Genomic DNA, 14,780 nt, shown 5'->3' with positions numbered 1-14,780 from the left:
ACATGATCCGTAGCAAGTTCTCAGAGAGCCTCTTCTTTCACTGAAGCACAAAATTCGGCAGCAGCTGATTTTGTTTCACTAGCCCAGCTGCATGCCTGCTCTCTTACGGCTAGGATCTGAATAACTGACACAACACTCTACTTCTTTGCTGCGACATTATGGAGCTTCTCAAAGACGGAGTGTCTTAGGATCTCCTTTGCAGAAGGTCGCCTCACAGGATCAGGGTCCAGCATTGACTGAAAGTACACAGAAAGTGAGAGTGAGCATGTAGGATTACCTGTCATTAGGCAAATAAATCTTTCTGGAGCTTAATTGCTAGAGTTCGTTCAGGTGCAAAGCTATTGCAAAAATTGTAGCTCTGTAGATAGAGCATAGCATAGCTTTAATGCTGGAACTTTACAAAAAAAGGAGCCTGCCCGGTATGCTCATAAAGTGGTTTCACAAGCAGCCAGCAAATGTCTTCTTTCCGAGAAGCGAATATCAGGTATGCAGACAAACTATAACCAATAGCAAGAGGGCTCTGCGCCTCTGCAGCAACACCTCTTGACCCAAAGAATCGATTGGATTGAACTAAGCTAAAGGTGAAAGACGTCCATTCAGGTGATGCTTCCATTATATGATGGACACAAGTAACAGGCACCAATGGGTTCCAGATGGTTGGCGTTGGTTTTAGAAGAGGATGCACAAGCACCATTTGAAGTGTTATTCCTGTGCATGCGCATAAACATTCTACATGGTATCAAAGTAGCCAGCTGTTATTGTATGATGTGACTGCTTCATCAGTTAGAAGATATAGGCAACATGGTTACACAAAAGATACTTTCTTGTGCATAAATTTTGGCAGTATAGCAGCAAACTGTTAGTTACAGAATAAGAAAATCAGCATTATGTTGTGTTGGGTTACATGGCAATCGGAATATTGTAGAGCACAGGGATTAGATTGAGGAAGAATGTAGCCTTTGCTCTGAATGTAAATGAAGGGATATAAAGATCTAAGTTGGTGGATCACCTTCAGAGATCACCTCAAGTTGCCAACACATTAATTACTACAGTTACCATATATTATATTTGCATTCCAATCTTTTGATTAGTGATTCAGTTGTACATTTTGAGACTACTTTTTATTTGCACAAAGTTGGGCACTATGGAAATATTTAAACAGCTCATGCACTAAAAGAATTTCATAGCAATGCACAACCATTTAACTTCCACCACAACACACAAGTATTTACCTAGTGTCTAAATTCTAAAAGAAGGAATTGAGATACATAATTATCCAAGATCAAGGAGAAACTATAGTTGAATAGTATCAATTGATTGTCAAACGGCACACAGAAATGCAAGGCAAATGAAAGTAAACAGCTGGAAAGGGAAAGCCACATGGTGATGGTGGCATACCTTGATGAGACTCTGGAACTGAATTGGGTGTCCTGGAAGCAGTGCAATTTTGCCCTCTCTGAGACTTGCCAGTCCAGACTCAGGAAGCGGAGTGCCTCTTATAAGCTCATATACAGTTGCCCCAAGAGAAAAGATATCTACCTTGTCAAGATGCTCATACTTATCACTCAACATTTCTGGAGGCATATAACGAGAATCTCCTTCTTCAATTGCCAAACTGCGATCAATAAGTGTAGCACAACCAAAATCTCCAAGCTTATAAACACCATCCCTGACATATATGTTATCTGGTTTCACGTCAAGGTGTGCTATGCCACGCCCATGAATGAAGTCCAAACCTTTGCAGACCTTGCATTTTACAGAGTTTATTTATTCAATGTTAGCAGGTGAGGTGTACATGAAAGAATTATAAATGAGTGGTTAACAGAAAATGATGAATCCAACAGTGCTTCACATGTTTTCAGAGACTTGTTTGAAGAAATATTATAATGGGATCCTAGTTATATTATGAAAGTGAGCTCACTTTGCTTTACATACTGACCAATTGACCAAGATGAAACAAAAAAGATTAGTACACCAACCTGATACAGCAGATCCAGAGCATCCCCAACCTCCAACGGCTTGTCTCCATTCAAAGATAGGCAGCGGTCGCACAGTTCCATCTGGATATAAAGTTTGTCGGCCTCAAACCAAGAGGTGAAATATCCAACTATGTTCTCATGGTTACCTGACAACATGTCAGTGGTGTTATAGCCTTCTAAGGTAATATAGCTGAAAAAACAGAAACTAGTATCCGAAATGTAACTACCTAAGGCCACCAAAGTATGAACTTCCTTCAATGCTAGCCTCCTGTAACAAAAGATAGAACATGCAGCATTAGTTAAAATAATGGTCTATGTACTGAAGCAAGAGGGCTTCTATGAAGCTACCTGTCCATGTCATTATGCAACTGCTTGTTGCTCCGTTTTACTGCATACAGGCAGCCCTCTATCCTCCTCAAAACTTTAAACACGACACTGAAGTTTCCATATCCAATTTGCTGAAAAGTAAACATGTCCATGACCAAAACCTCCAGGAAATGTAATAGTACTGATACCTGAACATTAACATATAAGCAATATCCACTGAGAGCATACCTCAAGTTCATGGAAATCAGTACGGTAGCGTGAAAGACCATCAGCACCAATAGAGGGAGAAGCCCCTGCATATGGGAAAAAAAAAAGGACAGCTGACTTGAGTACTGAGAGAACTAGGCTGTTATGAATGTTACTTGTTGAGGTTGGAAACTAGATAGGTAATTACGTGCAATCAGCCTTGAAGCAAGACTCCAAACAAACAAGTGCATATAATTTGCAGGAATTTGAAATGAGCATGTTTGGATAACATGTAGCACACAAACGTTACCTGATGACTTCCGTTGCCTCACGCAGAAAAGGTTATCATCTATCCGAGGATCCGTGTTATAGGGGTTCCTGATGCACGGTGGAGGCGTCACCTGAGAGCGCAGAACTCTTGCCGATCGAGGGACATAGCCGCCTCTCTTATACGAAGTAGGTTGCGCCATCTGTTCCTCCTCCGAATCATCCTGACACAGACCAAACTGGACCGGAGTAATGTCCTGCTCCTCCGAGTCCAGGAGGCTCGTGCATCGGTCTTTCGGGGAACAATCTGTAAGCACTGGCATTCGTTTAGTGAAACGATAGGATCGAACCGGAGCGAGCGTATCAAACTCAGAAATTTCGGCAGCTGCTCTGGATCTTGAGGCAGGAAGAGACGCATAGTAGCGTATTCACTGTTCAGATCGTGAGGAGTAGGTTTGAGGAGGGGTTGCGTTCTCACCTCGCTTGTACCTCTTGCTCCGGGCGACCGACTTCTCCGGGGATTGGGGGCAAGGGATGTTCTCCTGCAGATAATCTCGAAGAAATCAGGCAGACGATGGAATCCCACCCCCAAAACAAAATATGTCTTTTTTCCTGACCTTATCGGCATCGAATCCACTCGGCAGCTGCGGCGCGGGGGGAGTGAGGTAGTCCGGGGTACTGCAAGACGGCGAGCGGGCAGAGGAATAGGGTTAGGCTGGCTGAGATGAATGAAACCAAGAAAAGAATAGTGCAGGTCGAATCCGATCTGAGATCCTACCAGAAGAAATCCTGGCTGAGGATGCAGCAGTCCCTGTCCTCCATGGCCACGTCCGCGTCCACGGGCGGCGGCGGAGGGGGGGCGGGAGCCGAGCCGTGGGACTCGTCGTCCAGGAGCTCCTCGAAGGGCTTGTGCGCGGCGGGGGGCCGGTCGTCGTCGAAGTAGGAGAAGAGAGTGACGTGCTCGAGCTTCTGCGAGAGCTCTCCCGACGGCGAGATCCCGGCGGCGGCGGCGGCGGCCGCCGCCTGCGCCTTGGTGGCGGGCGGCGTGAAGCGGCGGCGGGACTTGCTCCCGCCGCGCAGCCGCGGGGTCTTGGCGTTCAGCATCGACATCCGCCGCCTCTCGTCCCCGGCGGCGCGGCCGGATTGGGATCCGCGGCGGGGCTGGGGTGGGGGAGACGGTGGCAGTGGTGTGGAAGGGGAAAGGAAATGAATTTTTAAATTGGGGAAATCTGAAATTGGGAGGGAGGAGTGTGGCGGGAGAAAGAGGTGGGAAGGAATAGATAATAGAATCATTTCAGTGGGAACCGGGACGTTGTGTACTTGTGTCCGTTTCTATCTAGATCCGGGTGCTGGGCTGGGCAGAAGTTGGGCTGGCCCGCTAGAAAATGAGGATGATTTTATTATTCTCATTCTTGCATGGAAACGTTCAAGTGTAGGTTAGTTTTGATGAATTTTGCAATTTACAACTTCATCTCTTTGAGTTGAAAAACGCAATCTTGTCTGCACACCTTTGGTTGATGCCTTTTTTGTTCATCCCTTTGAGTTGGATAGTCGCAGCATCACCATCTACAGCTTGTAATGAATCTACCACCTGAGACACGTATATGTGATCACCCTCGGAATCAGAGCTTAGCCATAAAAAGAAATCGCCAAGGTAAAAATGGAAAGAACTTGAATTCCAACAGAAAGCCATCTCCAAACCGTAGAGCACACGAAAAGGCGAAGGAGGTAACGATTGGCGCATGGGAAGAATGAAAGAATGGCCTCTTAGGATTCTTAATGGTGTGCAACACCTAGAAAAGTGTGGAATTCACTACCATACAACATGGGAATCGGGAGGAGAAACTCCATGCTATGAAAGGAGTGGGAGCTCAACAACAACATTCTACTCGCCAAAAAGCTAGCAACGCCGCTTGAGCATTACTTGCTGGAACCCTATATCAAGATAGTTAGTTAGGGAGAAATAGGAGAGGACTCTGCGTCATGAAGGGATAATAAGAAGAGAGAGCCGGAGTCAAAAACATCTTTCTACACTCACATGGGAGGTAACAATCGAGTAATCATACACTGGTTGACAAAGGATTAATTTGTCAATGCCTACAGATTGTAGACTAGGGTTTTGCTAGAAGTAGAGGGCAAGTAGATCTCGAAGGTTCAGGCGAAAAGTACTCGGCGATTATGAAAATTAGGGTTATGTTGACAGTAGATTCGATCCCTCCTTTGTCCCTCGACTCCCCCTTATATATGAGGTGGAGCCGAGGGTTTCGTTTTGTACAAGTTACAGAGTCCGGGACGGTTTCTAACTCATCCCGCCAGATTACAAATAACACTTCCTATTACAACTCTAACTTTCCTTAATATATCTTGGGCTTCCGAATCTTCTTATTCTTCGGGTAGTGGGCCTTCAGTAAACCCCGGGTACTATCTTCGGCAGGCCCATTTGGGATGCCTATGTCAGTAGCCCCCGAGATTTTGCTTGAATCGTAGAGTCAAGAGAAATCTCGACTGTTTATTTTTATTCAAGAGCTTTTATTTATATTTCTTCACATAAAATTCTATATTGTACAGGGATAATGGTAGTTGGGGCTAGTTCATCTGACGGATCAGGTACTAGTTAACTGCTCTAGTGGCAATCCGCAAAAACCTACTTCAAGATCACGTCCCCGGACATGATCTCGGGATACCGGTGCAAACTTCGACAGGTGCCGCTTAAGGTCTTACCATTCTGTCGAGTCCCGGTCAAATTTATCGAGTACCTAACGCGTCCGTTAGGATTTTTCTTCGTATCTCGTTGATACGGATAAAAGTAGCAGAGCGCAGTCTTTGGCGATGCCACGCCCAGCAGAACGGATCTGGGTCTTACCTTCGCAAATTTGCGGCATTCGGAAATTGATCGCAACTTTGGCGTTCCGAGAATATATTGTCGAGTGCTTTTCGCCTTTGGAATAGCACATTTTATCGAGTCATATTTGATGACTTATTTTGTCTTCCCGATGGGAGTATATGTAGAGTTATCTGTGTAACTCGAAATATACTCACTTCTATTTCTTTATTTTGATAAAATTCATCGGGCACGCGAACAGCGTTCCCGATGGGAGTAGCCCCCGAGGCTACAACCAAGGACTTGTGCTTGGGTGTAGGCTCCACAGATTAGTATCCGTTGCCACTATATTTATAATCTTTCTCGACAGTTGTATATTTATCGGGTGCGCGACCAGCGCTCCCGATGGGAGTAGCCCCCGAGGCTATGAACAAATGCTTGTATTTGATCATAGGCTCTCGCCATTTCTATCTTGTCATATTCGGAATTTTCTATTTTTCCAAAGTAGGCCCCCAGTATTTGGGCAAGAACTTGTGTTTGATCAAATGCTCCCGAAATAATCTTGCATAGTCGATAAATTTTTCGAGCTTCATAGTCGAACTTTTCTTTTACCTTGATGACGTAGTTGCTGATGATAGCCACGATTTCTGTGTTGGAAACACGCGAAAACCGCTATGTGTCACTGTCATGTGGGTCCCTTTTTCCTATCCAGTTGACACGTCGTGCAAGTGGGGGACACACGTCCTCCGCTTTTTCTGGCACCATTACTGTAACTCCTGCCTGTTCACTTCTCGGTAAAAATACCCTTTTACCCCTTGTACACGTGGTTGTCATCTGCATCCTTTCTTTTGTCAATCGAACGGTTGTGACGATCTGGCACACTGCTATATAAAGCCATCGTCTTCCTCCTTGAGCACTTTCGCTCACGCCGCACCTCTGCTTCTCCGCTGCAACTGCCCCCTTGCTCCCATTAGCTCTCGCGCGCAAGCACCTTTCTCCTTTCTCTGCTAGCTTCGTTGATGCCGCCGCGCGCTCGCTTGACTAGACATAGCACACCAGAATCGAAGATGACATCAACAGATCTGGGAAGTGCTGAGTGGGAGAGATCCAAGATCTCAAACCAAGACATCAACATGCTGAAGAGGATGGGATTCAGCAAGAAGGAGAACGCGCTCCAGTTCCCCAAGGAGGAGAGCTACCCAAAGCCTCCAATCAACTATCGGGTCAGTTTTGTTGACCACCTCATCCGAGGACTTTCTCCCCCAATCCACGAATTTCTGCGTGGTCTCCTGTTTGTCTACGGTCTGCAGTTGCATCATCTGACGCCCAACTCTCTCCTCCACATTTCGATTTTCATCACACTCTGTGAATGCTTTCTCGGGGTCCAACCCAATTGGGCCCAGTGGAAACGCATCTTTTGCATTCGCCGCAATAGCCACCACAACATCGCTTACAATATTGGCGGCGTTGTTATCTGCGTTCGGTCGGAAGTCGACTATTTTGATGTCAAATTTCCCGACTCCGTTCAAGGCTGGCGGAAAAAGTGGCTGTACATTCATGAGGAAAGCTCCAACCCAGCGGAAGAGAACATCGCTCCTTTTGACGGAGAAGCTAAAATCTTTCGCCGCCGTTCTTGGGATGCTGAAGCTACTGAAGCGGAGAAATTGGCGACAGAGGCGCTGATGACTCGCATTCACGAGCTACAGAATACCCGCGGGAAAGAACTTTCGGGTATTGAGATTACCGCCTATTTCCTTAGGACTAGAGTGCAGCCTCTCCAGGCTCGCAAAAACCCCTTCTGGAAATACACTGGTGAAAAAGATGGTGACAGGCTCTCGAAGGATCTTCCCTTGAAGGACTTTGAGAAACTTATCCGCAAAATCTCCTCGCTGAACAAGAAGGATTTAATTCCTACTTCTTGCCGTGTCGCGCCATTTAGTAGCACCAACCCCCTCCCCGAGGTAATTTCTTTTTTGTAGCCATATTTGTTTCCTCGAGCTTTGTTATTTTGTCGATTACTATTTTGTTAACACCTTTTTCTCGACACTTTTTCTTTTCTCAGGGCCACCCTGTTCTTTCTTCTCTTCCTCCTCTTCCTGAAGGTGGAGACGTGGAGGAACGTGCCGTTGTCGACGATGACAACCAAAGCACCACTCGCCCTGCCACTGAAATCGCGGGTTCTCACAAATCCGCGGCTTCTGCTGAATCAGAGGCCACTGCCTCGACACACTCTCTTCCTCATGCTTCAAAGAGGAAGAGAGACGACGTAAAAGATTCCGGCACTTCCAAAGCCGAAGAAGCTGAGCCTTCTCATAAAAAGGCAGCTTTTAACCCATATACTGATGCCCTCGTCAGCTCGTGAGTTACTCCTTGCTTTTTACTATTCCTGTTTTGATGTTTCTTGTCTCTTGCTTCTTATACTGCCGCCATTTTATTGTAGTGATGAGGAGGAAGAACAAGCTGTTGATGCTACTGCACGAACGAGTACGTCGCGTACTTTGATTGTGTCGGAAGCTCAACATGATGGGGATGAATCTTCTCCTCCCCAACAAGACATCGTGCAACCATCGCCAGTGGAGAGCCCCCGAGCCTCTCCATTAAAGGGAGCGAGAATGGAACCATCGAGAGATTCTATCCAATTCCCTGGTGGATCTTCGACACCTTCATTGGATGATGTAAACCTTAAATCTTTCAATATTTCAATCATACTGAATGTTCACCGTATATATATTGGTTATATTGACTTCGTTTTCCTCCTTGATCGTTTTTCCAGCCTTTGATGAAAGAATTTATTCGCCTTGGTACCCAATTTGTCGGGTATCGTGACTACACCAAGAAGCTCGAAGGTATTATTGTCTTGTTCTGTTGCTGCATGTATACCATGATTTTATCATAGTATTTATCTGCCGCAACTTTTCCAGGAGATCTGGCGAAAAGCAACAAACGTGCGGACGCTCTTGCTGTTAAGTTGAAGCAGAGCGAAGAAAACCGCCAAAAAGCTGAAAAGGATGCTGCCACCGTTCAAGGTCTTCGAGAGAGGCTTCACAAAGCTGAAACTGCGTTGAGTGATAACATAACTCAGCAATCAGCTCGAGAGGCAGAGATTCTTTCCCGCTTGGAATCGCAGTGTCGGCGTTTTGTGAGTAAGTTCTCGAGTCTTTGATTTGCCTTGGATTATCTTGCGTTTCACATGTAGTCTTTATTTTTATACATCTGTCTGATTGTTTGTAGGGCGGACGCATCAAGAATATGAGGTTGATGGTCCTGTGGGTGACGAGCTTCTCGACGCGCTGACCCTTTCCGAAATTCATGGGGATGAAGCACGTGACGGGCTTGAAAATGCTGAAGCTGGCTTGCTGAAGCTTTTTCCTTATTTCTTTCCGAAGAAAGAGACTCCCGCTACCTTTGTAGAGCTCGCAAAAACCTTCAATGGACCCGAAGATCTTGGGCTGAAACTTCGCCAAGAAGGCCTGAAAATTGGCGTTGAAGGCACCATTGCGCTGACTGCTAATAGCCAACAAGACGTCGACTGGTCCAAGGTTGGCAACATAGGGGAGATGGAGACAAAGAAATGGCAATCTCTAATTAGAGCTGCCAAACCTTCTGCAAGACCCATCCTCTCCTTCCTTGGTGTTAAACCAGCGCCTGCTCCAAGTGCATCCAAGCCGGAGGTCAAGTAGACCACCTTGTCTTTTTTTTTTTACTTCTATCTTTTGATGCTAGCGCTTTAGTCCTCCTGGCGGTGATTAGGTCTTCTAGGGATCCTTCTTTTGTAACAGACATGTATATATTATGAGAATCAATGGAAATCTATCTGTCTCAATGATTGATGTCGACGTTTTTCTATTTTTTCAGTTGATTTTTGACAACTATACGTCCATCCCTGATTCTTCCGAAGTTTTTCCTTCGTCCCTTCCGAAGAAGTTCTCTGTCCCTGTTAATTTTGTTGATGATTCTGCGAATAAGGGGCTGGCAGAAGAATTGAAAGAACTTCGAGGACAACTTCAATCCGTGAAGAAGCAAACTTTGGCGATGATGGAAAAAACTCGGAAAGCATCTGAACAAGAAGAGCTTGCTCTTCGTCAAGCCAAAGAGGCTGTAGCTGCCAAAGATGCTGCTGTATTGGAGGCAAAGGGAGCTGCTACCCGAGAAAATAGCATGCTCGAACTGATGATGGAAGCTAGCACTGATATGTTAGGTATGTGCCTCCAACCTTATGGTGCTTTTTCTTTATTTTTCTGTGCTACCTCCAAATTTCTTGCTTTGCTGTCTAATAGGCTCGGTTCTTGATGCTGCCGCCGAGGATCAAAGAGTGAATGAGAGGACAAATCTTCTTGTCAATCTTTCCCTTAACCATGGCTCTTTATTTTGGGCCACTCCTGAACGAACCCAGCAAATTGTCAGGTTCCAAGATCGTGCTTGCCAAGTGCGCGAATATCTTGTCTTCTGTACCAAGACCCTGTCTATGGTTTATAACTCTATGTTTCCTCGGAACATTCAACCAAAAACTCTTCCCGAGTTAATGGAGAAGTTTAAAGATGCCCACAAGATCCATAACTTTGTCAGAGCTCAACTGGTGGCTGGCGCCAGATTTGCCCTTATCATGCTTCAGATCTGCCACTCGAAGCTTGATCTGACCCAAGTTGTTGAGAAAGTTCACGAGAAGGTACGGCGCCGAAGAGTTGGTGTCAATCGTATTAACACGAAGGTTTCACCTATAGCCGAAGAAATGATTGAAGACCTTCTTCGGATGGATGCCGACTTTTTTGCAGATGGTCATTATGCTGATTTTCTTTGCGCTGCTCCTGAAGAAAACAGAATTACCCTTGATGATATATTGAATCAAGACTAATTATTTTCCTTTGGTGGATAATTGTTCCGTGTAAATCATAATTATGATTATGTTGTGAAGCAATCATCATATTTCTATATTTGTCTAGCCCCCGAGTATTTTCGGTGGCTATTCGCTGTATTTGTATAATGCGAGGTTTTAAACCAAGGCATTTATTCAATATGTAGTTTTGGCTAATATCAGCCCCCGAGCTACTTTGTTGAGTACTGTTTTGTGTTTTTATTGACTCACGAAGTATGTTAATACTAAGGCGAGGTTTTTCTTTTTTCGAGCAACTATATTGGCATTTGTCGGGCCAATACTTTGAGCATGTTGATAAAGAAAAGTTATATTGACACTATCTTTATTATATTGCAGCACCGCGAGCCCGCCTCATTAAAAACCTTCTCCGGCCCCACTCGGTGCCCCGAAAAAGGAAAAGAGTGCGTCTGAAAACTCGCGGGCGTTTCAGTACATTGTATTGTTTACAAAGTAGACTATATTTCGTCATCTAAGCGTAAAAACGCCTGAGCTGTGCCACGTTCCAGGGATTTGGCTCGGCAATCTCTGTCTTCTTGTCTTTGATTCTGTATGCTCCTCCTTCGATTACCTCTGTGACGATGTAGGGTCCAAGCCATGGTGACTCGAGTTTTTCGTGACTTTTTTGGTTTAGTCGCAAAACTAAATCGCCGACTTGAAAAGATCTTGGCCGCAATCTTCGACTGTGGTAATTCTTCAGGTCCTGTTGATATTTAGCGACTCGCGACAAAACTTCGTCTCGAGCTTCGTCAAGTGCATCGACGTCATCCTCCAGTGCTTCTCTCGAGATTTCTTCATTATATTCTGCAACTCTTGGGGAATCATGCTCGATTTCTATCGGCAGGACTGCCTCGGCTCCATGGACCAGGAAAAACGGCGTTTCCTGTGTCGCTGTATTTGGTGTTGTTCGGATACTCCACAATACACTTGGTAGTTCCTCCGGCCAAGTATGTCGAGCTTTTTCCAGTGGTCCTAGCAGACGTTTCTTGATGCCATTGCAGATAATGCCATTGGCTTTCTCGACTTGTCCATTGGTTTGTGGATGTGCGACAGACGCAAAACTCAGCTTGATGCCCACTTCTGCGCAGTATGCTTTAAACTCCTTGGACGTAAAGTTGCTGCCATTGTCTGTGACGATGCTATGAGGGACTCCAAATCTGAAGACGATGCTTTTCACGAACTTAATCGCCGACGCACCGTCCGGTGAATTTATCGGTTTTGCTTCGATCCATTTTGTAAATTTGTCGACAGCAACAAGCATATACTCATAACCTCCTGGCGAAGCTTTGTGTAGTTTTCCCACCATATCGAGACCCCATTGAGCAAAGGGCCAAGATAGTGGGATTGGCATGAGTTCTGCTGCAGGAGAGTGAGGTTTGGCGGCAAATCTTTGACACGCGTCGCAAGTTCTCACTATTTCCTTCGCGTCCTCGATTGCCGTTAACCAATAGAATCCTGCTCTAAAAACCTTAGCCGCGATAGCCCGACTGCTCGCATGGTGCCCGCATATTCCTTCGTGCACGTCTTTCAGGATAATTCTTCCTTCTTCGGGTGTAACGCATCTTTGTAGCACGCCCGAGATACTTCGTTTGTACAGCTCCCCTTTTACCACAGTGAAAGCTTTTGATCTCCTAATTATTCGTCTTGCTTCAACTGGGTCGCCGGGTATCGTTTTCCTTAGGATATATGATATGTAAGCCTGCATCCATGGAATTTGCATCATCATGACTAGCTCTTGCTCTTCTTCTTCTTCTGCTGTGTCTTTGGTGATACTCGAGGTTTTTTCCTTTCTTCTCCCTCTTTGTTTTTGCTGGCTTTGTTGATCTCTCACTTATCTCTTCCCAAAACACGCCTGGAGGTATTGCGAGACACTGTGACCCGATGTTTGCGAGAACGTCGGCTTCATCGTTGCTCATCCTACTGATGTGGTTTACCTCACAACCGTCGAATAACTTCTCCAGCTCATTGTACACCTCTTTGTATGCTATCATACTTTCGTTGACTGCATCGCATTGGTTCATGACTTGCTGTGCCACCAATTGTGAGTCGCCGAAAATTTTCAGTCGGGTTGCACCGCAAGCTTTCGCCATCTTCATCCCGTGTATGAGAGCTTCATATTCTGCTTCATTATTAGACGCGTTTGGGAACGTCATCCGCAAAACGTACTTCAGCTTGTCGCCTTCAGGTGATACCAATATCACGCCTGCTCCAGCACCTTCCAGTCTTTTGGACCCGTCGAAGTTCATGGTCCAAGTTCTCGATAAATCTGGGGGTCCCGTATTTTGTAGCTCCATCCACTCTGCAATGAAATCTGGTAAGACCTGCGATTTTATTGCTTTTCTTTTTTCATACGTGATGTCCCGAGGAGAAAGTTCTATTCCCCAAAGGGAGACACGACCCGTAGCTTCTGGGTTGTTCAGTATATTTGACAAGGGAGCTTCATTGACCACTATTATCGGGTGCGCCGAAAAATAGTGTCGTAATTTTCTTGCTGTCGTGAATACTCCATATGCCAGTTTCTGATATTGCGGGTACCGCTGTTTTGAGGGCGACAGTACTTCGCTAATGAAATATACTGGCCTCTGAACTCCATGAAGCTTGCCTTCTTCTTCTCTCTCGACGACTAGGGCCGTGCTGACCACCTGAGGTGTGGCTGCAATGTACAAGAGGAGAGGTTCTTTCTCTTTTGGCGCCACCAATATCGGTGGTGTCGAAATTGCTCGCTTGAGGTTCTCGAAGGCTCTGTCTGCTTCCTCGTTCCATTGAAATTTTTCCCCCTGTTTGATCAATGCATAGAACGGCAGCGCCTTTTCTCCTAGCCTGACGACGAATCTGCTTAAAGCTGCGACTCGCCCCGTTAACTGTTGTATTTCTTTCAGCTTTGTTGGCTTTCTCATAGTGACGATGGCCTGTATTTTTTCGGGATTAGCTTCAATCCCCCTTGCTGATACTAGGAACCCGAGAAGTTCTCCAGCGGGAACTCCAAAGGAGCATTTTGTCGGGTTCAGCTTGAGGCAGAACTTGTCGAGGTTGTCGAAGGTTTCCTTCAAGTCTTCGATCAGAGTCGACCGTTTCTTTGATGTTATTACGACATCGTCGATGTAGACTTGTACATTTTTTCCAATCTGTGTTGCTAGGCACTTATGCATCATCCGCTGATATGTTGCTCCCGCGTTTTTCAGACCAAAGGGCATTGTTTTGTAGCAAAACACGCCATAAGGTGTGATGAACGATGTCTTGGCTTCATCTTCTTCTTTTAATCTGATCTGGTTATAACCAGAATATGCGTCCAAGAAGGAAAGACGTTCGCATCCTGCCGTGGAGTCGATGATTTGATCGATCCTTGGGAGGGGAAAGTGATCCTTGGGACAATGTTTATTGAGACACGTGAAGTCGACGCACATGCGAAGGACTATTGTGTGTTTCTTCGGCACCATCACTGGGTTAGCTACCCATGTGGCTTCTGTAGATATTTCTCTGATGAAACCAGCGTCTTTGAGTCGATCTATTTCTGATAACATTGCTTTGCGGCTAGGTTCCGAAAAACGTCGTAAAGGCTGCTTGACTGGTCTTGCGAGAGGATCCAAATTGAGGTGGTGCTCGGCGAGTTCCCTGGGTACTCCCGGCATGTCGACTGGACACCATGCGAAGATTTTCCAAGGTGCTCACGGAGGAACTCGACGAGCGCGCTTTCCTATGCGACATCCATGTTTGCGGCAATGGACGTCGTTTTCTTTGGATCTGTCGGGTGGATCTGTACCTCTTTTGAATCCTTGGTTGTGTTGAAAGTTGGCTCCTTAGAAGATCTCCCTACCTCTGGCAACACATCATAATCGGTGAACCGTGGCGCCGCATATTCTCGCTTGCATCCCGAAAGTTTCGACAGTCGATGAAAATCCTTGTCGCATTTATCAGATAACGCGAAACTTCCTTTGATTGTGATAGGTCCCTTGGGCCCAGGCAACCTCCACAACAGATATGTATAATGCGGTACTGCCATGAACCTGGCGTACGCTGGTCGCCCCAACAAAGCGTGATATTGCGACGAGAAATCCACAACTTCGAACTCCAGATTCTCTATCCTGTAGTTTTCTCGGGTTCCAAACTGAACGTCGAGGTTGATTTTGCCCAATGGGTAACTTGGCTTCTCTGGTGTAATCCCGTGGAATCGTGTGTCGCTTGGTTTCAAGTTTGCTAGGGATATGTTCATCTTCCTCAATGTATCTGCATACATGAGGTTTAAGCTGCTACCGCCATCTATGAAAACTCTCGACACGTCAAAACCAGCGATTACTGCAGGTAAAATGAGTGCTGATTGTCCTGGTCGAGG

At 45.8% G+C, this 14,780-nt stretch overlaps 1 protein-coding gene across 1 annotated transcript; it reads right to left on the bottom strand.

Moving 5' to 3' along the window:
• Positions 1–42: 42 nt before the first annotated feature.
• On the bottom strand, positions 43–3,863 carry LOC124686021 (wee1-like protein kinase). Its single transcript, XM_047220029.1, has 10 exons — positions 3,538–3,863; positions 3,377–3,437; positions 3,238–3,301; positions 2,803–3,066; positions 2,535–2,599; positions 2,328–2,437; positions 2,207–2,247; positions 1,980–2,125; positions 1,399–1,746; positions 43–236 (listed from the first exon to the last, which is right to left on the bottom strand). The coding sequence occupies exons 1-10, from the start codon at positions 3,861–3,863 to the stop codon at positions 138–140; spliced, it is 1,524 nt and encodes a 507-aa protein (XP_047075985.1). The 3' UTR covers positions 43–137.
• Positions 3,864–14,780: the final 10,917 nt, after the last annotated feature.

This window comes from Lolium rigidum, chromosome 2 (genome assembly GCF_022539505.1).
Source record: "Lolium rigidum isolate FL_2022 chromosome 2, APGP_CSIRO_Lrig_0.1, whole genome shotgun sequence".
Lineage (NCBI taxonomy): Eukaryota > Viridiplantae > Streptophyta > Magnoliopsida > Poales > Poaceae > Lolium > Lolium rigidum.
The sequence above is the reverse complement of the archived record's forward strand: the minus strand, read 5'-3'. Positions and strand labels throughout refer to the sequence as shown.